The 21,949-nt window shown below is 36.2% G+C and overlaps 1 protein-coding gene across 1 annotated transcript in view; it reads left to right on the plus strand.

Annotated features, from left to right (window-relative positions):
• Nucleotides 1-229: 229 nt before the first annotated feature.
• The window catches only part of LOC128646979 (solute carrier family 2, facilitated glucose transporter member 11), a 208,966-nt gene continuing 187,246 nt past the window's right edge, over nt 230-21,949 (plus strand). The window contains exon 1 of the mRNA XM_053699790.1: nt 230-315. Within this exon, the coding sequence (XP_053555765.1) occupies nt 230-315 (86 nt within the window). The remainder of the gene's footprint in view (nt 316-21,949) is intronic.

Below are 21,949 nucleotides of genomic sequence, written 5' to 3' on the forward strand. Positions count from 1 at the left end.
ACATGTTGTCCCCTAAATCAATAATGCAGGTGGTATAGCTTAAGAAGCTGTGTAGTGCCTGGTGTGAGCAACGTTTATGAAAAAGAATGTCCTGTTCAAGCTATATGCCTGCAATCAATTTATAGGCTTAGAAGCATGGGTGTGAGGCTTATTTAACATATAATCACCTGCGCCTGTAGCTGAACTTAAGTGCGGCGATCCGGTGACCGCATGGAGCAGGCTAGTCAAGATGGCGGCGGCTAATCTATTTGTGCTGTTTGCACACAGGATTGCCCCTGATAACAAGCGATCAGAGAGTATGTGGATCGCTAGAAGGTAACCGCTGCCACTCTTGAATGTTCCCACACCGGCTGATGGCTTTTGCAGGGTCCTCTGTTGCAGCTTATGCAGTAGCTGGAACTCCGGTCTCACGGAGCTAACTCACAGAGCGGCCATGTCCCGGCGTGACCCATGAGTTCGACTTTTTTGTGCAGACGCAACCTCATATCTCCGAACCTCCGCATGATCTGATCCTGGCTCCTCTGGACGCCCAAAATCAATTTAACCTCATTGGTGATAGACGCCCAGAGGGCCTTCTTAACTTTCTCATCTGTCGACCTCCTTTTGTTCCCAAACAGCTGCGGATAAAAGTCCTGGACGACGTTGACCAGTGCAGCACTCTCTGGCCTGGTGAACCTGGGAGACATCATGCCTGCTAGGTTGTCCGATATATTATATATATATATATATAAATTATATATACTGTCTGCCAGCAGGCATTAGAGAACTGACAAAGATGGCAACGTGTAATGGACTTTTATATGGTGAAGTAAACATGAGATGCACCATGGGACATGGTATCTGAACATCTGATTGGATAAAATATAGAAATATTGTTATAATGTCTGTGAGACAATCCTGACTCAAGTTGTGTTTGTGTGATGAACTCTGATTGACCGTTCCTTAATGTTTCATATCTTAGTAACTTCCATACACATACCTCCTGGGGGTGCTGTTACTACATTTTTTATGTAGACTTATTTGTAACTCATGGGTCTGTTATGCGGTTATGTGGGACGCAGATTTAATATACGTGATCCATTAAATATTAATGTTTCCATTTTTAAAAATATATAATACTGTCACATTATTAAATGTTGTAGACATTTCTGTTTAATATCGTTCTGGTTCTTTAATACAAATACGTTTTAGTAATGCAAATTTAACATTGTATGTATTTATTGTTCATTAAATCAATTTCGTGACTTATTGTGAAGTATTGACATTGCTCTATTAAATGTATTGATAATGCACATCGATTGATAAAGATGCGAATCTCATGTTGCAAGATACGTTTCTCTTGCGAGATTTCTGAAATGCGTAATTTCTGGTTCTAATGTCCGTAACTTGGATAATCTGTTTATAAATGTTGTTTCTTATTAGTAAATAAACCTTGAGCTTGAATTTGTCTGAACTGCTCACATATGTTATTGTGCAATGGCGTCTTTATTTTTAAACAGACATTACAACAAAATATTTGCAAAAAATGATCTGGAGAGAGAATACATTTTTAGACTTTAAAATGTAACTATCAATTTTGCTTTTTATTTAGATATCCTTAACAGAAGAAATTGCAATGCACATGGTTGAGCCAATCAACAAGGCATCTCTGTGCATCCACCAATCTTCAGCTACTGAGCATATCTAGATATGGTTGGAAAGCAGATAACTACAAAATAATGATTTGAAATCAATGATAGAATTAAATGTTAATGTTTAAAATTATATTTTATTTCTTATTCCAGAAAGAAACGCTTTTTACTTTTCTGTCCCTTTCATGAGCTGATATGCAATCTTGCTCTAAATAAATCTGTCTAAACATTGTAAATATGTATTGTTGGCCAGCCACAATTAAAGGGACACTAAACCCAAATATTTTATTTCATGATTCAAGTAAACAACATTCCAATTTACTTCTATTATCTAATTTGCTTCATTCTTTAGATATCCTTTATTGAAGAAATAGCAATGCACATGGGGAGCCAATCACACAAGGCATCTATGTGCAGCAACCAATTAGCATCTGCTGAGCCTATCTAAATATGCTTTTCAGCAAAGTATGTAAAGAGAATTAAGCAAATGAGATAATAGAAGTAAATTAGAAAGTTGTTTAAAATGGCATACTCTTTTTAAATCACAAAAGAAAAATTTGGGGTTTCATGTCCCTTTAAGTAGATATTTCCCAGCAATGCTTTGATGATCATAAACCTATGCACCTCCCTTTATCAAACTTAGTATAACATGTGAATAAAGCATATTTGTATTACCTTCTGGATTGTTTGCCCCACTGTGAATTAAATATCGTATAATGGCTGTATTTAGCCAGCTTTACCTTAAAGGGACATTAAGCTATATGTTCTTTAATGATTTTGATGGATAATACAATGTTAAAACAGCGTCATATTTATTTTTATTCTCTCATTAGCTTTTTTTAATTGATATTCATGACTGAAAAGCATAGCTAGATAGGCTCTTTTGCTGCTGATTGTTGGTTGCACATAGATGCCTTATGTCATTGTCTAAGCCATGTGCATTGATATTTCTTTAACAAAGGATCTCTAAAGACTGAATATAATTAGATCATAATAGAACATTTAAATGTTGTTTAAATTAAATTTGTATTGTCTATGATTCACTAAATGATATATTTTTGGAATGTCCCTTTAAGGACCAAACCATTAGGAATTTGTGGAGTTAACATTGTAGAAAGAAACTAATGGCGAATGAAAATACATATACTGTAGATATGTGATATCTATCCAAGAGGTAAGATGAATAATTTCTTGAAATTATATTTTGATCTATCTATAGTTCAATGACCCTTCAAATGACTCCACTAGAACAGAAAAGTAATCAATATGGCATACAATAACTAGCTTGGTCTAAATATGAAATTAACTTGCTTTACATTTACAGATAATTTCAAATATATTAACAAAACAAAAAAAGATTTGTAACCTATATTTATTATAATAATGTTTTGGATACCTAAGGAAGATACAAGATATTATAATAAAAATCTAACATTGAACTACACTGTCACTTTAATGTAAGTTAGCCACTTTCCTTTCTTAAAAGTGAAAAGAACAAAGTTGTTCTGTCTAATTTAAACTACATATCCTCGTCATAAACTTTTTCTAATTTTAACATCTATAAATCACACGATAAAAGCATCGATGGATTTAACTCCTAATTCATTTTTTAAAGATACTTGACTTTAACATTATCTGAATAAGCGGTTTTTATATTTTTAATTCAATACATGGGGCAAAATTTTAGATCAGGCATGTGCTTGTCAAATAGACAACTAACAGTCATGGGAGTAATATTTTGTTTACTTGTCAGATTAGATGGATATATTTATTATTATCTGTTTTTTAAAAATATGTATTTTAAATAAAAAAAATAGATATAGTATGAAAAAATATTTATTGACAAGAAAATAAATTAAATAAAAAATAAAAAAAAGTTTAATTCATCACAGATGAAACTCTGAAAAAGAAAGAAAAATATTATAAACATTAGTTATTTCATGAACACATGTCTTAAAATATTCATTAAATCAAATAATTGTGTCTATTCTCTAACATGTATTTTTTTTGGTCTTGATATTTTAAAAAAAAAAAAAGGTTCATACATGAAATCTATACCTATCCATAATTTGAAATATCATTATATTGTCTAATCAATGTTAGAATTAAATATCAGCATTTTAAATTAGACAAAATAATGCATATCACATTTTAAAAATCGAGTTATATTGTATGCTGAACATAAATGTAATATTTCATGTCCCTTCAAATAATATACCTCTATATCAACTATAAAATGTATTCCTTTGTCTGATTGGTCAGAATGTGATTCCTCTGTAGCACAAAGTAGGGGTAATGTATGTAAAATAAACATATTCTAATATAGGACATGTAACTATTCCTAATTCTTAACATTCTACCTCCTGTGATTCTTAACTAGCATGCATTGTGCAAACCAACCTGTATGCATGGTCTTTGAAAGTTAATTATCTTGAAAATAACAGTTTATCTTCATTAGGTGTCTTATTCATCATTTTCAAAATAGAGGATTGTGAAATACCATCTAAAAAAATAAAAATAAATCTAAGTGTCTCCAATAGGATGCATCCACAGCCTTAGTCCATCAAATTGTTGCCACTTACCATGTGAACCTGTCTTTGTATGGTTTTCAAAGTCAGCACATTTGAAAGACAATGCCAGACATGATCACATTGGTATTCATCACTTTCAATCTTGGATTCTTCACTTTCAATCTTGGATTCTTCACTTTCAGTCTTGAATTCTTCACTTTCAGTCTTGAATTCTTCACTTTCAGTCTTGAATTCTTCACTTTCAGTCTTTAGATGAAGTCATCTCCCTAATGGCAGAAAGTGAAAATCAAATAATTAATACAAGTGTGTGAATTAGTTCTGCACCCCTCCCCCCCCATTTCTGAAATGATTTCTGTCACTAGCTTACTAAGCATGTGTAGCATCTTGTGTTATGTTCTATCAATCAAGTGTGAAGATGAGTCATATATTGTGCAGACCTAACCTCTGATGTGTGACTTTGAATCTGACTTTGAAGCATATAGTCTTGCTAGAGGATCCCTTTCTGAGTATCCAAAATTCTAGTAATGTGTAAACTAAATACTAGTTTGTAAAATGTATGCCATATGATGTCTGTTTGTGCCAAATTCCCGCCAGCCACAGTCCATACATTATTTATACTTACCAGCTGATGTTGTCTTTAAAAACCAGGTGGCAAAGTCGTTACAGGACCCAATGCCAAGAGCATCACCTATAATAATAAATAAAAAAAATTGAATAATTTGATGAACAATCCTAACATGTTTGCACAATTCTCTACTTCTCATTTCCCTAGAATTCACATATATTGTCAATACTCCTATCTAACTTCTGTTATTTAGCGTCTGAAGTGGCAGTTGATGATGTTTGCTCTGACATTGAGCCCCTCATCCCGGAATGGCCCCTCTAGAATAGGGTCGTCCTCCTCATCAAGGAGGAAGCGTTGGGGCGCCTGGACGGCCTGCAGCATCCCAGCCCGCTCTGCAATATTATGCAGGATGCTGCAGGCTATAACGATCTTCGCCACCTTACTAGGGCTGTATTGGAGGGCTCCTCCCGAGCTGTCCAGGCATCTTAGTCTCATTTTGAGGAGCCCAAACATCCTCTCCACTACAGCCCTAGTCTGCTTGTGCGCCCTATTGTAGCGCTCCTAGGCCTCATCGGTGGGGTTATGCAATGGCGTAATGAGCCAAGGACGGCTCATGTAACCAGAGTCACCTATAAATAATGAACATAACAAAATGACAAATATTAAAAATATGTAAAATAATTTTTTTATAAAATACAATTCATTTGTGTACACTAAAATCCCCTAAAAAATCATTTGACTTTAAACAGAATTATATGTTTAAATCACATTCTCTATCTGCCCATTTAAGCTAAGACATGCTACCTATGCGTATTTTGCATAAACCAGACATTTGCTCAAAGAGAAAGAAATGGTTAAATTGCATCCTAGAGCTGCCCATTTAAGCTAAAACATGCTACATATCTGTTTGGAGCTAAAACTAGACATTTGCGGAAAGAGACAATGACATGGTTAAATTGCATTCTCTATCTGCCCATTTAAGCTAAGACATGCTACATATGCGTATTTCGCATAAACGAGACATTTGCTAAAAGAGAAAGAAAAGGTTAAATTGCATCCTAGAGCTGCCCATTTAAGCTAAGACATGCTACATATGCGTATTTCGCATAAACGAGACATTTGCTAAAAGAGAAAGAAAAGGTTAAATTGCATCCTAGAGCTGCCCATTTAAGCTAAGACATGCTACATATGCGTATTTCGCATAAACGAGACATTTGCTAAAAGAGAAAGAAAAGGTTAAATTGCATCCTAGAGCTGCCCATTTAAGCTAAGACATGCTACACATCTGTTTGGAGCTAAAACATAATTTATGTAAGAATTTATCTGATAAATTCATTTCTTTCAGATTGGCAAGAGTCCATGAGCTAGTGACGTATGGGACATACATTCCTACCAGGAGGGGCAAAGTTTCCCAAACCTTAAAATGCCTATAATTACACCCCCCACCACACCCACAATTCAGTTTAACGAATAGCCAAGAAGTGGGGTGATAAGAAAGGAGCGAAAGCATCAACAAGGAATTTGAATAACATATAATACTGTTGTGAAAAAAGCAAGGGATAAAACAATGCACACAGAATTTTGGTAAAAAATCAAATTTATTAATTCCTATTTAAATCCCAAACCACATTGATGTGGATCACACAAATGACAAGGTCAATCATACTCTGAAAGTGAGCATTCTTAACTAAAAAAGCAAAATTCGAAGACTAATTGCTACTAAACGGCCAGAGACCTCTAAGCATACGTATGCTAATTAACTAGGGGTTAGGCCTAACCTTCTATCTATTACATAGACAGATATCTATAACATAGGCAGGTAACATATAGTGAGCAAAAAGCGTAAGTGAAATCTAGCATAAGCATAGACAAATTAGTAACAAGTTAACCCATAACAAAGACATTTTCATTTTTACCAAACAGATCAGAGAAAATGAACGGCAAATGTCTTATTATAACGTCTGAAAAGCAGGCAAAAGATAAATGCTGCTGGAGGTACAAGTTCACTTGTTTTACTTAGCTGCTGTGTGCTGCATCTCCTTTGAATCGGAATTACGGATCCAAACACAGCAGCTAAGTAAAACAAGTGAACTTGTACCTCCAGCAGCATTTATCTTTTGCCTGCTTTTCAGACGTTATAATAAGACATTTGCCGTTCATTTTCTCTGATCTGTTTGGTAAAAATGAAAATGTCTTTGTTATGGGTTAACTTGTTACTAATTTGTCTATGCTTATGCTAGATTTCACTTACGCTTTTTGCTCACTATATGTTACCTGCCTATGTTATAGATATCTGTCTATGTAATAGATAGAAGGTTAGGCCTAACCCCTAGTTAATTAGCATACGTATGCTTAGAGGTCTCTGGCCGTTTAGTAGCAATTAGTCTTCGAATTTTGCTTTTTTAGTTAAGAATGCTCACTTTCAGAGTATGATTGACCTTGTCATTTGTGTGATCCACATCAATGTGGTTTGGGATTTAAATAGGAATTAATAAATTTGATTTTTTACCAAAATTCTGTGTGCCTTGTTTTATCCCTTGCTTTTTTCACAACAGTATTATATGTTGTGACTACATTCTCTCTGTTCGACTTCTATAAAATTCATTATCAAGGGTGGCACCAGCGAATAGTTATTCATTTTTGGTTCAGCAATATTACCTACTCTCTCATATTCTTTTCATTGAAGGAATTTGAATAATTGTGCTTTATGCAAAAAAATCATAACCACCATAAAAAGGGTGGGTCTCATGGACTCTTGCCAATATGAAAGAAATGCATTTATCAGGTAAATTCTTACATAAATTATGTTTTCTTTCATGTAATTGGCAAGAGTCCATGAGCTAGTGACGTAAGGGATAGCAAATACCCAAGATATGGCACTCCACGCAAGAGTCACTAGAGAGGGAGGGATAAAAATAAAGACAGCCAATTCCGCTGAAAAATTAATCCACAACCCAAATCAAAAGTTTTAATCTTATAATGAAAAAAACTGAAATTATAAGCAGAAGAATCAAACTGAAACAGCTGCCTGAAGTACTTTTCTACCAAAAACTGCTTCTGAAGAAGAAAAAACATCAAAATGGTAGAATTTAGTAAAAGTATGCAAAGAAGACCAAGTTGCTGCTTTGCAAATCTGATCAACAGAAGCTTCATTCCTAAAAGCCCAGGAAGTAGAAACTGACCTAGTAGAATGAGCCGTAATCCTCTGAGGTGGAGATTTACCCGACTCCAAATAAGCATGATGAATCAAAAGCTTTAACCAAGATGCCAAAGAAATGGCAGAAGCCTTCTGACCTTTCCTAGAACCAGAAAAGACAACAAATAGACTAGAAGTCTTTCTGAAATCTTTAGTAGCTTCAACATAATATTTCAAAGCTCTTACCACATCCAAAGAATGTAAAGATCTCTCCAGAGAATTCTTAGGATTAGGACACAATGAAGGGACAACAATTTCTCTACTAATGTTGTTGGAATTCACAACCTTAGGTAAAAATTTAAATGAAGTCCGCAAGACTGCCTTATCCTGATGAAAAATCAGAAAAGGAGACTCACAAGAAAGAGCAGATAATTCAGAAACTCTTCTAGCAGAAGAGATGGCCAAAAGGAACAATACTTTCCAAGAAAGTAATTTAATGTCCAGAGAATGCATAGGCTCAAACGGAGTAGCCTGTAAAGCTTTCAAAGCCAAAGTAAGACTCCAAGGAGGAGAGATTGATTTAATGACAGGCTTAATACAAACCAAAGCCTGTACAAAACAATGAATTTCAGGAAGATTAGCAATTTTTCTGTGAAACAGAACAGAAAGAGCAGAGATTTGTCCTTTTAAGGAACTTGCAGACAAACCCTTATCTAAACCATCCTGAAGAAACTGTAAAATTCTAGGAATTCTAAAAGAATGCAAAGAGAATTTATGAGAAGAACACCATGAAATGTAAGTCTTCCAAACTCGATAATAAATCTTTCTAGACACAGATTTACGAGCCTGCAACATAGTATTAATCACTGAGTCAAAGAAACCTCTATGACTAAGCACTAAGCGTTCAATCTCCATACCTTCAAATTTAATGATTTGAGATCCTGATGGAAAAATGGGCCTTGAGATAGAAGGTCTGGCCTTAACAGAAGTGGCCAAGGTTGGCAACTGGACATCCGAACAAGATCTGCATACCAAAACCTGTGTGGCAATGCTGGAGCCACCAGCAGTACAAACGAACGCTCCATTATGATTTTGGAAATCACTCTTGGAAGAAGAACTAGAGGCGGAAAGATATAAGCAGGTTGATAACTCCAAGGAAGTGCCAACGCATCCACTGCTTCCGCCTGAGGATCCCTGGACCTGGACAGATACCTGGGAAGTTTCCTGTTTAGATGAGAAGCCATCAGATCTATTTCTGGAAGCCCCCAGATCTGAGCAATCTGAAAAAACACATCTGGGTGAAGAGACCACTCTCCCGGATGTAAAGTCTGGTGACTGAGATAATTCGCTTCCCAATTGTCTATACCTGGGATATGGACCGCAGAAATTAGACAGGAGCTGGATTCCATCCAAGCAAGTATCCGAGATACTTCTTTCATAGCTTAAGGACTGTGAGTCCCACCTTGATGATTGACATACGCCACGGTTGTGACATTGTTTGTCTGAAAACAAATAAACGGTTCTCTCTTCAGAAGAGGCCAAAACTGAAGAGCTCTAAGAATCGCACGGAGTTCCAAAATATTGATTGGTAATCTTGCCTATTGAGATTTCCAAACCCCCTGCGCTATCAGAGATCCCCAGACAGCTCCCCAACCTGAAAGACTCGCATCTGTTGTGATCACAGTCCAGGTTGGACGAACAAAAGAGGCCCCTTGAACTAAACAATGGTGATCTAACCACCAAGTCAGAGATAGTCGAACATTGGGATTTAAGGATATTAATTGTGATATCCTTGTATAATCCCTAAACCATTGATTCAGCATACAAAGCTGAAGAGGTCTCATGTGAAAACGAGCAAAGGGGATCGCGTCCGATGCTGCAGTCATGAGACCTAAAACCTCCATGCACATAGCTACTGAAGGGAATGATTGAAACTGAAGGTTCCAACAAGCTGCAACCAATTTCAGACGTCTCTTGTCTGTTAGAGACCAAGTCATGGATACTGAATCTATTTGGAAACCTAAAAAGGTTACCCTTGTCTGAGGAATCAAAGAACTTTTTGGTAAATTGATCCTCCAACCATGTTTTTAAAGAAACAACACTAGTTGATTCGTGTGAGATTCTGCAGAACGTAAAGACTGAGCAAGTACCAAGATATTGTCCAAATAAGGAAACACTGCAATACCCCGCTCTCTGATTACAGAGAGTAGGGCACCAAGAACTTTTGAAAAGAACCTTGGAGCTGTCGCTAGGCCAAAAGGAAGAGCCACAAATTGGTAATGCTTGTCTAGAAAAGAGAATCTCAGGAACTGATGGTGATATGGATGAATCGGAATATAAAGATATGCATCCTGTAAGTCTATTGTGGACATATAATGCCCTTGCTGAACAAAAGGCAGAATAATCTGTATAGTCACCATTTTAAATGTTGGTATTTTCACATAACGGTTCAAAATTTTGAGATCTAGAACTGGTCTGAAAGAATTCTCCTTCTTTGGGACAATGAACAGATTTGAATAAAACCCCAGACCCCGTTCCTGAACAGGAACTGGCACAATTACCCCAGATACCTACAGGTCTGAAACACACTTCAGGAAAGCCTGAGCCTTTTCTGGCTTCACTGGAATGCGTGAGAGAAAGAAACTTCTCACAGTCAGTCTTACTTTGAAACCTATTCTGTACCCTTGAGAAGCAATGTTCTGAATCCAATGATTTTGGATTGAATTGATCCAAACATCCTTGAAGAATTTTAGTCTGCCCCCTACCAGCTGAGCTGGAATGAGGGCCGCACCTTCATGCGGACTTGGGGGCTGATTTAGATCTTTTAAATGGCTTGGATTTATTCCAGACTGAAGAAGGCTTCCAATTGGAAACCGTTCGCTTAGGGGAAGGATCAGGTTTCTGTTCCTTATTTTGTCGAAAGGAACGAAAACGGTTAGCAGCCTTAAATTTACCCTTAGATTTTTTTATCCTGAGGCAAAAAAGCTCCCTTCCCCCCAGTGACAGTTGAAATAATTGAATCCAACTGAGAACCAAATAATGTATTACCTTGGAAAGAGAGAGGTAGCAACGTTGATTTAGAAGTCATATCAGCATTCCAAGATTTAAGCCATAAAGCTCTTCTAGCTAATATAGCTAAAGACATATATCTGACATCAATTCTGATGATATCAAAAATGTCATCACAAATTATATTATTAGCATGTTGAATTAACTTAACAATGCTATACACATTATGATCTGATACTTGTTGCGCTAGGGTTTCCAACCAAAAAGTTGAAGCAGCTGCAACATCAGCCAAAGAAATAGCAGGCCTAAGAAGATGACCTGAACATAAATAAGCCTTCCTTAGATAAGATTCAAGTTTCCTATCTAAAGGATCTTTAAAAGAAGTACTATCTGCCGTAGAAATAGTAGTACATTTAGCAAGAGTAGAGATGGCCCCATCAAATTTGGGGATCTTTTCCCAAAACTCCAATCTATCAGACGGCAAAGGGTACAAGAGATAACCTTTTAAGATATAAAAAAGCATCTGCTCAACAAAAGTCAGTAAGTGAAAACAAAATTGTGTTCAGCACTCCATATAGTCTGGAATACAACAAAATCTGTAACATAATAAGAGAGTGTCTTCCCATTTTAACTACAGACTCAAGTTTAGAAACAATAGCGACACAAGGTTGCAAATTTGTAGCTAGAAAGAGTAAAACCATTGGGAATATGATAGCCCCCTCAGATTTGCCGAATGACAGAAAGACAACATGGTTACCAAACAGACTTGGTTTTTATAAATGCAAAGCGGCACGATGTAAAACTTGTAATTATGTAACTGAGGGTACTACCTTTACTTCAACAGTAACGAAACGTATATATGACATCAGATATAGACTAAATTGTAAATCCACCCATGTAATCTACTTACTCACCTGTAGGGGGTGCCAAATCCAATATGTGGGGAAAACGAAACGCTTTCTAAAAGATAGAGCCCTTGAACATGTCAGAGATATAGAGGACCCTGATATATTTACCCCAGTATCAAGACATTTTAAAACAGTCCACTCTGGAGATGCTTCACTTCTATCTATTCAGGCTATAGATTTTGTCCCCCCACACAAAAGAGGTGGTGACAGAATTCACAAACTTGATTACAAAGAAGCAAAATGGATTTTCCTATTGCACACTAGTTCCCCGACTGGCATAAACAAAGAAAGTGATGTGAATTTATTCATTTGAAATTTCCAAATAGACATACTTTTAATTGAGGTACAATACAATTAATATATGGATATAATACAGCATGAAATGAAGTAATATATATATGTATAAACATCACAAATCCCTTTACTGGCACCCTGATACATCATAAGCAATGAATCAATACATTGAAACCTGGTCCTTATGTGGTAGCAGATAGGTATAACTCCAAAGAATTTAATACTAATAATATGAATTTAAATTCTGATATATGCTCACCTATTACTAAAAGGTGAGACTAACATTAAGTATAAAGTATTATATTGAGTATTACTGTGTGTCCCTTTTTCGCCCTTTCTACAGTGTATATTCACCTATGTATAAAAAGGCATGATAGGGTTAATATGTTTTTTAAGTAATTAATTGTTTAATTGATTTTTACTGGTATAAGTAGGCCTCTGTAACGACAACATACAGCAGTGATCAAGTGTGGAGGAGCCACACGAAACATGTCTGCAGTTGTCGCCAGAGACCCTGGATTGCCTATGTGGAGCTGAGGCTCTTGTTGCTTTTATTTGTTGCCAATAAAGAATAGCTTTTACACTACCAACGTTACCCTGGCTGCTTGCTTCTTCCTGTACCTCTGTGAAGCCCGGAAGTTTTGGAAACTGTGCTACAGCTTCTTAAACCTTGAAGAAGGAGTAAAAGAGGTACCCAGTCTATTCCATTCCCTAGAAATTACATCTGAAATAGCATAAGGAACTGGAAAAACCTCCGGAATAACTACATGAGGTTTAAAAACTGAATTTAAACGTTTACTAGTTTTAATATCAAGAGGACTAGTCTCCTCCATATCTAATGCAATCAACACCTCTCTCAATAAGGAATGAATATACTCCATTCTGAATAAGTATGAAGATTTGTCATTGTCAATATCTGAGGCAGAATCTTCTGAACCAGATAGATCCTCATCAGAGAGAGATAAATCAGAATGTTGTCGGTCATTTAAAAATTCATCAATTTTATGAGAAGTTTTAAAAGACCTTTTACGTTTATTAGAAGGTGGTATGACAGACAAAGCCTTCTGAATAGAATTAGAAACAAATTCTCTCACATTAACAGGAATATTCTGAGCATTAGATGTTGAAGAAATAACAACAGGTAATGGATTACTACTAATGGAAATATTTTCTGCATGTAAAAGTTTGTCATGACAACTAACACAAATTACAGCCGGAGGTACAGTTACCACAAGTTTACAACAAATGCACTTAGCTTTGGTAGAACCGACATCAGGATTCCAATAGTGGATTCTGAAACAGGATCAGATTGAGACATCTTGCTATATGTAAGAGAAAAAATAACATATGAAGCAAAATGATCAATTTCCTTATATGACAGTTTCAGGAATGGGAAAAAATGCAAACAGAATAAGCCTCTGGAAACCAGAAGCAAAAATACATGAAGACTTAAATAATGTCAAAAGTCTGGCGCCAAGTATGACGCCCACAACTGACAAAATATTTTTGGCGCCAAAAACGTCTGCAACAAACACGAGCGTCATAGATGATGCAACTACGTGAAAATTCTCGGCACCAAGACGCCGGAAATGACGAAAATACGTCAACAAACGTAATTCTCGCGCCAAAAAAGTCTTGCGCCAAGAATGAAGCAATAAATTATAGCATTTTGCGCACCCGCGAGCCTAACAGCCCGCAATTTAGAAGAAAGTCAATTTGAAAATTTCAGGTAAGAAATGTTTTTTTTTTTATATGTGCATTTCCCAAAATGAAACTGACAGTTTGCAAAAAGGAAATATACTGATAAACCTGAATCATGGCAAATATAAGTACAAACATTATATTTAGAACTTTACATTTAAAGTGCCAAACCATAGCTGAGAGTGTCTTAATAAAGGAAAACATACTTACCAAAAGACACTCATCTACATGTAGTAGAAAGCCAAACCAGTACTGAAACGAGAATCAGTAGAGGTAATGGTATATAAGAGTATATCGTCGATCTGAAAAGGGAGGTAAGAGATGAATCTCTACGACCGATAACAGAGAACCTATGAAATAGACCCCGTAGAAGGAGACCATTGCATTCAATAGGTGATACTCCCTTCACATCCCTCTGACATTCACTGCACTCTGAGAGGAACCGGGCTTCAGCCTGCTGAGAAGCGCATATCAACGTAGAATCTAGCACAAACTTACTTCACCACCTCCATAGGAGGCAAAGTTTGTAAAACTGATTTGTGGGTGTGGTGAGGGGTGTATTTATAGGCATTTTAAGGTTTGGGAAACTTTTCCCCTCCTGGTAGGAATGTATATCCCATACGTCACTAGCTCATGGACTCTTGCCAATTACATGAAAGAAAACTAGACATTTGCGGAAAGAGACAATGACATGGTTAAATTGCATTCTCTATCTGCCCATTTAAGCTAAGACATGCTACATATGCGTATTTCGCAAAAAACAGACATTTGCTAAAATAAAAACAAAATGGTTAAATTTCATCCTAGAGCTGCCCATTTAAGCTAAGACATGCTACATATCTGTTTGGAGCTAAAACTAGACATTTGCGGAAAGAGACAATGACATGGTTAAATTGCATTCTCTATCAGGCCATTTAAGCTAAGACATGCTACATATGCGTATTTCGCATAAACCAGACATTTGCTAAAAGAGAAAGAAATGGTTAAATTGCATCCTAGAGCTGCCTATTTAAGCTAAGACATGCTACATATCTGTTTGGAGCTAAAACTAGACATTTGTTGAAAGACAATTAAATGGTTAAATTGCATTCTCTATCAGGCCATTTAAGCTTAGACATGCTACATATCTGTTTGGAGCTAAAACTAGATATTTGTTGAAAGACTATTAAATGGTTAAATTGCTTCCTAGAGCTGCACATTTTGCACATTACACAAACACAACTGTTTTTTAAGACTACAGTGGCAATTGTCTAACTAATTAACCATGTTGTGCACAAGTACTCACCAACGAGGTGGAAACTGTCTTTCCTCAAACTGCCGCCACAGGGACGACTGTCTGAGGATGCGGACAAGCCCTGCTGAAATTTGCACACACGTGCATAATCCGCATCCGTGCGTCACAAACATACTGCACATTGAGGCTATGGAAATGTTTGCGATTTCGGAAGGGCAAGTCATGTTCTGGAGCATGCAGCGCAATGTGGGTGCAATCTATTGCTCCCAAGACATTGGGCATTCGAGTGATAGCAAAGAATTCCCTCTTCAGGCGCCTCCAATCACCATCATTCTGAGGGAATCCTATGTAACGCTTACTAACACGTGTTTGCTGAAATTTTGCTGAAATTTTGTTTTCCCCCAATGAATCGCAATGTGAAAGTGTAAAATGTAACATATACAGTGCATCTTCGTAATGTTTGTTCATATGCGTAATAAATACTTAATAAACAGGATGTTATAGTAAAAAGCACACGTCCACGCTAACATGAATGAAAGTGCATACTTGTGTATAATGGCATAGAAACTGATCGATCAATGTTGCTGCAATATTGTTTGTAAACGATAAAGTAACAGCTGACATCTCTAGTATTGTATATATAAGTGATTGGCGAGATGTCAATATTGTACGCATCCCTTTAAAATCACAATAATAATGAAGATCTTCCAGCTGACATCTCTAGTATTGTATATATAAGTGATTGGCGAGATGTCAATATTGTACGCATCCCTTTAAAATCGCAATAATAATGAAGATCTTCCAGCTGACATCTCTAGTATTGTATATATAAGTGATTTGTGAGATGTCAATATTGTACGCGTCCCATTAAAATCGCAATAATAATGATGTTCAAAACTCTTGTTTAAGTATATGTAGTATTGTAGTATTGAGTGCTAAACTTCTGAAAGGGGCGGTACAGTCCTAAAGCTGTAATGTGTATGGTTGAAGCTTCTAATGACGTCATCATATTATCAACCTGCCTGTCTAGTTATCAAATCCTCATTGTGTTGTTGTATTTTACTACATTGTTATTGTGTGATGATTCAAATATAAATGTGTGCTTTGTGGTTGTGTGATGCGTGTTATATATATATACGTATATATTGTGATTCTCTCCCACATATGCTGACTTCTATAAAGCAGTATAGCATTGTTGTTCTTTCCCAAAAAGTGACAGCTGTAATCTGTTCTAATGATGTTCTTATTGTACGTAATTCCTAATGGTATATTGTGAGTGATTCGTGATGTTAAAGGGACAGTAAATCCCTATTTTATGTTTCATGATTCATAGAGAGAATGTAATGTGTTTTCCCCATCATATCAATGCACATGTATGAGTGAATGATAAAAGTAATGTATGTGCATCCATTAATGATCATGTGTTAAGCCTATGTAGATATGCTGTTCATGCAAGCATATGAGTTGAATAAATGAAATGCTATAATAGAGGTAAATGAGAGGTGTTTCCAATTGTCTACTGTTTGTGAGTAATGAAATGTTCAAATTATTTTTCTGTCCGTTTAAATCTGATGTAATTGTTCAAAATGTTTGTTACTAGTGATGTTGATTTGTAGTTGATGTAATGTAAATTTCTGCAACAATTTTATGTTGTAGTGAATTTCACACAAGTAAAAGCCATAACTCCATAGGGAAATAGCCATTTCTTGATCTATTTGTCATAGCGGAACTAACGCAAGAAAACATGAGTTAGTTTCACAATTCTAACGCTGGTATTACGAGTTTTCTTGTCTACGCTTTTTCCGTGCGTTAGGTAAATCTGCCTGTTGCATGCACAAGCACGTCTTCCCCATAGAAGTGAATGGAGGAGAAAAATGTGTGTAGAAAAAAAATCCAAAACTTGTTTTGAGCGTAAAGTGAGTGACGTCATGGTCTTGTGTGAAAAAGTAGCTAAATCGTGTTCAATTCCTAATCAAAATCTTATTTGTGTATGTAATGTGCTGTATATTGTTTGTATGTATCGATTAGTGTATGTATGTGATAATATTTTTAGCTAGATGTAGCTATATGAGTGTATGTTCCGTCTGTCTATGTAAGTCAATGGAAAATGGATTTCTGTGGCTTTTTTTCAAACACCCGAGATCTCGTAACTTTGATCCGTTCTATTTTGACATGAAAATATGAAAACTTAAAAATAAATATAATGTAGTGTTTGTATGAGTGTAAGTGTAGTTTGTGTAATGTTTTTTTGTGATTCGTGGATGTTTATTTTCGCGGTATATGTTAACTACTTGGTCTGGGTTGTCGGTAATGATTTCAGCGTTGATAAAAAAAATTGTGGCGTTAGGGAAACTCGTAATACTAGCGGGCGTTAAAAAGCAGCGTTAGGACCCCTTAACGCTGTTTTTTTACCCTAACGCCAAACTCCTAATCTAGCCGATTGTGAATCTACAATTGTAATAACCAACCTTAGAGTAGGTTATTATAGAAAAACACATATAGCAATCAGTTTTAGTATTTACATGTGAGAAACACTCAACAACTGAAACAGAAGAATTGAAAGGAAAAGGTACATCTGTGAAGCTTTCAACCTTATAGTGAATTGTGAATCTAAAACTGAAATGTATTGTTTGAGTTCATCTGTGTGTCACTTTGCTGTTGGCACTGGATCTTGGAATTGCATGTTCAACCATTACTCCAAATCAAACAAAGTATTGACAAACCTTTGCCCATTTTTCTTTCCAATATTTTTAGTGTGGAATGATATTGCAAATTTACTCTTCATTCTCCTGCTGCACTGAAATGACTGGGGTTCTCTCTGACCTGGTGAGTGCCACAACCCTGTATACCTTCTTGTGCCCATATACAACTACATACATTGCAATGGCTGATGTAATGTTAATACCTCTCTTCTATAGCTATTTAACAGTTTTTAATGTTATTGATTGTACAGATATTTAGATATGAACTGAGGACATATGTGCTGGGAATCTGGAATTCTGTGCTGATCAAGGGACAAATAAACAGTTAAGATATAGCTCAGTAATATACAGTGTGCATTTAAAGATTATTATTATATCATTGTATTCAACATTCAACAGTGTTTTGCAACATTATTTGTTGTAGCTTTGTTATACAATGTTGCAAAACACTGTTGTTATAGAGTACTAAAGACACGTGCACACTCCTGAGCTCTTCAATAAAATTTACTCTTCAATAAAAGATGCAAAGAGAACAAAGCACATTTGATAACAGAAGTAAATTGAAAGTTGTTTAAAATTGCATGCTCTATCCGAATCATGAAAGTTTAATTTTGACTTTACTGTCCCTTTAATATCACTTGAATACAATCCACTCACATAATACACTTCTATGAAGGTGTACAGTAAAATTCATGTTGGATAACGTTAAAGCGTTAACCACATGGAGCACAAAAAATCCGCTCAAGTAGTGGAGTTCCTCATTTACTTCTATGCTATACTATTACAAAGAAACCTATATATATATATATATATATATATATATATATATTAGATGTGGAACAAAGCACTCACTGGTCTTCAAATAAATTCAAACTTGAGGTTTTATTTGCACTGCAAGACCAGTGAGTGCTTTGTTCCACATCTACTATCTACCTGCCTCTTAGCACCCTAGCATTTGAATACAGTTAGTGTGAGTGCACTTAACCTACCTCATATATAAATATCAGTAATATGGTACTCAATGAACAGCTATCTCCATGTAGAACTCTCGTTTTTAGACCTGTCCTCCCTAACAGGCCAGATTTTTAGGTTTACCTGAGAGCAAGTAAAATAACCATGTTTACTAATCAGCTGATTATTTCACCTACTCTAGTTCAGATATCCTCAAAATCTAGCCTGGTTGGGAGGTCTGAGGACAGGCTTGAAAACCAGTGATGCTGAGAATGCCAACCAGGCACTCAAATGTGAAAAAACAGGTGTTTAAAAGCTTATTTGTTCACATTTGAGTGCCTGCTTGTGGTTTCTCTACAAGGGGATGGCTGCTAGTGCTGTGTTATATATTATATATGAGCATGAGCACAATGAATGCTGTTATATGAAGGAGAGTGACAACCACACAGGAGTTTAAATACAGTATATATATATATATATATATATATATATATATATATATATATACATACATACATACATACATACATATACACACACACACACCTATATACAGGGCTTTTTTGTGGGGATATTCAGCAGTACTGAATACCACCAACCAGAGTGAGAGGAGCACCCGTACTTTGAGAGGCCCCACACTTTCAGAGGTGAGGGTATGATAAGGTGCCATGTATTTCCTGTAGTTAGTATATGAAGAAGTGTTTATAGAATCAGGAGATGTAATATATACTATTATGTTATTCTTTATATAGGTAACACTGAATTTTACAACAGGGGTGGGCCATACAGGGGGAGGGGAATAAGAGTGCTAGGCTGTGGGCCTTGGAAAATTGTCTTGCCCAAGGCTCTGCAATTGCTAAGGGTGTCCCTGCCACCAACTCTGCCATCTCATAAGAGGTAATATTTGTAATCATCATGTAAATAGTTTAGTTTTCACAAGAGGGGCAGCAAAATATATGAAGCATTGTAAATAACTTTTGGCCAGATTACGAGTTTTGCGTTATGAGCAGCTCACTACTAACATGCAAGTTATTTGCACCGCTCACCTCCCTATAGCTCTGCTATTACAGGTTTGCAAAAACCCGGCGTTAGCAGGCAATATGGCAGCGTTGAGCTCCATACCGCACACAAATACCAGCGCTGCTTTAAGCTGGTTTTACGTGCTTGTGCACGATTTCACCATAGACATCAATGGGGAGAGCCGGCTAAACAAAAGCCTAACACCTGCAATAAAGGAGCGTAAAGCTCCGTAACGCAGCCCCACTGATTCCTATGGGGAAAGAAAAGTTATGTTTAAATTTAACACCCTAACATAAACCCCGAGTCTAAACACCCCTAATCTGCTACCCCCGACGCCTGCCTACAGTTATTAACTCCTAATCTGCCGCCCGACATTGCCGACACCTACATTACACTTATTAACCCCTAATCTGCCGTCCCCAATGTTGCCGCCACCTACCTACACTTATTAACCCCTAATCTGCCGCCCCCAATGTTGCCACCACCTACTTACACTTATTAACCAGTAATCTGCCGCCCCCAACGTCGCCGCCACTATACTAAAGTTATTAACCCCTAACCCTAAGTCTAACCCTAACCCTAACGTAACGCTAACCCTAACACCACTAACTTTAACATAATTAAAATAAATCTAAATAAAAATTACAATTAATACCTAAATAATTCCTATTTAAAACTAAATACTTATCTATAAAATAAACCCTAAGCTAGCTACAATATAACTAATAGTTATATTGTAGCTATCTTAGGTTTTATTTTTATTTCACAGCTAAGTTTGTATTTATTTTAGCTAGGTAGACTAGTTAGTAAATAGTTATTAACTATTTACTAACTGCCTAGTTAAAATAAATACAAATTTACCTGTAAACTAAAACCTAACCTGCCTTACAATAAAACCTAAGATTACACTACAATTAAATCAATTACATTAATTAAATAAAATTACTAAATTACAAAAAAGAAAAACACTAAATTACACAAAATAAAAAAGAAATGATCAAATATTTAAACTAATTAGACCTAATCTAATAGCCCTATCAAAATAAAAAAAGCCCCTCCAAAATAAAAAAAAACCCCTAGCCTAAACTAAACTGCCAATAGCCCTTAAAAGGGCCTTTTGCGGGGCATTTCCGTAAAGAAATCAGCTCTTTTACCTGTAAAAAGAAATACAAATAACCCCCCAACAGTAAAACCCACCACCCACACAACCAAACCCCCCAAATAAAATCCTATCTAAAAAACCTAAGCTCCCCATTGCCCTGAAAAGGGCATTTGGATGGGCATTTTTCACCTTTAATTCCTATTGGCTAATAGAATTCTATCAGTCAATCGGAATTCAATGGACACCATCTTGGATGACGTCCCTTAAAGGAAACTTCATTCTTCAGTAGCCGTCAACAGAAGAGGATGCTCCACGCCAGATGTCTTGAAGATGGAGCCGCTCCGCGTCGAAGGATGAAGATAGAAGATGCCGTCTGGATGAAGACTTCTGCCCGCCTGGAGGACCACTTCTTGCCGCTTGGATGAAGATTTCTCCCGGCTTCGTTGAGGACTTCTTCCCGCTTGGATGAAGACATCTCCCGGCTTCGTTGAGGATGGATGTCCGGTCTTCAACAACTGTAAGTGGATCTTCGAGGGTTAGTGTTAAGTTTTTTTAAGGGTTTATTGGGTGGGTTTTATTTTTAGCTTAGGATTTGGGCAAAGAAAAAGAGCTAAATGCCCTTTTCAGGGCAATGGGAAGCTTAGGTTTTTTTAGATAGGATTTTATTTGGGGGGTTTGGTTGTGTGGGTGGTGGGTTTTACTGTTGGGGGGTTGTTTATATATTTTTTTACAGGTAAAAGAGCTGATTTCTTTGGGGCAATGCCCCGCAAAAGGCCCTTTTAAGGGCTATTGGCAGTTTAGTTTAGGCTAGGGTTTTTTTTTTTTAATTTGGGGGGGGGGGGGCTTTTTTATTTTTATAGGGCTATTAGATTAGGTGTAATTAGTTTAAATATTTGATAATTTCTTTTTTATTTTGTGTAATTTAGTGTTTTTTATTTTGTAATTTAGTTAATTGTATTTAATTAATGTAATTGATGTAATTGTAGTGTAATGTTAGGTGTTAGTGTAAGACAGGTTAGGTTTTATTTTACAGGTAAATTTGTATTTATTATAATTAGGTAGCTATTAAATAATAAAAATAGCTATTTACTAACTAGTCTACCTAGTTAAAATAAATACAAACTTGCCTGTGAAATAAGAATAAACCCTAAGCTAGCTACAATGT

Source organism: Bombina bombina, chromosome 2, assembly GCF_027579735.1.
Source record: "Bombina bombina isolate aBomBom1 chromosome 2, aBomBom1.pri, whole genome shotgun sequence".
Taxonomy (NCBI): Eukaryota; Metazoa; Chordata; class Amphibia; order Anura; family Bombinatoridae; genus Bombina; species Bombina bombina.